Source organism: Engraulis encrasicolus, chromosome 12 (assembly GCF_034702125.1).
Source record: "Engraulis encrasicolus isolate BLACKSEA-1 chromosome 12, IST_EnEncr_1.0, whole genome shotgun sequence".
Taxonomy (NCBI): domain Eukaryota; kingdom Metazoa; phylum Chordata; class Actinopteri; order Clupeiformes; family Engraulidae; genus Engraulis; species Engraulis encrasicolus.
The window spans coordinates 56,484,909-56,486,135 of record NC_085868.1 but is presented as its reverse complement, the minus strand read 5'-3'; the positions used below and the strand labels follow the sequence as shown (position 1 = coordinate 56,486,135).

At 45.3% G+C, this 1,227-nt stretch overlaps 1 protein-coding gene across 1 annotated transcript in view; it reads left to right on the top strand.

The window, feature by feature from the left end:
- cd99 (CD99 molecule) overlaps positions 1 to 1,227 on the top strand; it is a 49,663-nt gene continuing 48,436 nt past the window's right edge. Inside the window, exons 1-2 of the mRNA XM_063212460.1 lie at positions 1 to 110; positions 241 to 305. Coding sequence (XP_063068530.1) covers positions 248 to 305 — 58 coding nt within the window. The 5' untranslated portion in view covers positions 1 to 110; positions 241 to 247. The remainder of the gene's footprint in view (positions 111 to 240; positions 306 to 1,227) is intronic.

Here is a 1,227-nt window from a genome sequence, read left to right as displayed (position 1 = left end):
GTTCGTGAGCTCGTGTCTCAACTCAACTCCCTTCGGCACATTTGGAGTACAGGAGGACACACCCGAAACCGCTGCGGACTCTCTTTGGAAAAGCGCGAGGTGAAAACACGGTACGCAGGCTGGCGACATGTCTCGCCCTCGCTGACAACTTTACCCGAAAAAAGTAGATCGATTTTTGTGGGGAGAGAACTTTGGAACTGAACTTTCTGGATATTCTTTTTTTCCCATTTTGTGTTGCAGAGCCGAGATGACCTCATTCGTGTGGATCGTGGTTCTGGCCAGTCTGGTGGCAACTCATGCCCAAGGTAGGTTTACTCTAATCCTCCACCTATGCCTGTGATTACTGGAATATGCTGAAATTCCACCTATGCCTGTACCAGGACTGCGCAAAAACATACCAGAAACACAATTACTGCGTTTGGGTTGGCCATAGCGCACACATTAGTGTTAACTTTAGTCAGAGAGACTGCATAATATCTCTGCTTTAATGGGGACAGCCTGTTTCCATGACGTACCGAACTTTTCAGGCTTTGCGTTTTTTCCCAATCAGAACACCGTGTTTTAGCCTACAAATGAGCCGACTCAAAACTCACAGCTGCTACCAAAACTCACACACGAGAGATTAGAAATGGATTCAAGGACGGGCTGCACGTGTGTTCGTTGTGTTCTTGAAGTTGGTGTTCTTGGCACGGCGCGGCTGTTCTTGATGTGGTGGAGAAAAGCTACAGAGCGAGGGCCTTTAGAGCGATGGTTATGCTCCCTTGTACACAACTTGTATACCTTTTTTTTTTACACCACTCACAGTTATAAAACAACCTTAAAAGGACCTTAGTTTTGTAAACTGGTATTGACTTTATGCAAGTCACCTTTGCCTGTACGCACGTCGTTAGAACGCACTTAAACGCGCGTCGTTCCATCAGTGGAACGGTGTAATAGTCAACGAAAAAACATTATTACTAGAGTACTAGAATACGGTGACAGTACACAGTTCCTTTAACAATGCATTAGGACTTGGTCATTGCCATTTTGCTAACAGCCCATTTTGAACAGGGGCCGTGTCTTAAAGGGTTAAACATCTCTCTAGGATGACTATCAGCTCTTGGTGGATACCTCCTAGTTAGTATGACTCAGTTGGATGTGTACCGTACCGTATGTGAGGGCAGGAATTGATGTGGAATGATTCAGAAGGACAAGTTAAAACTGATGAACAAGAATTCCAAGGCCACA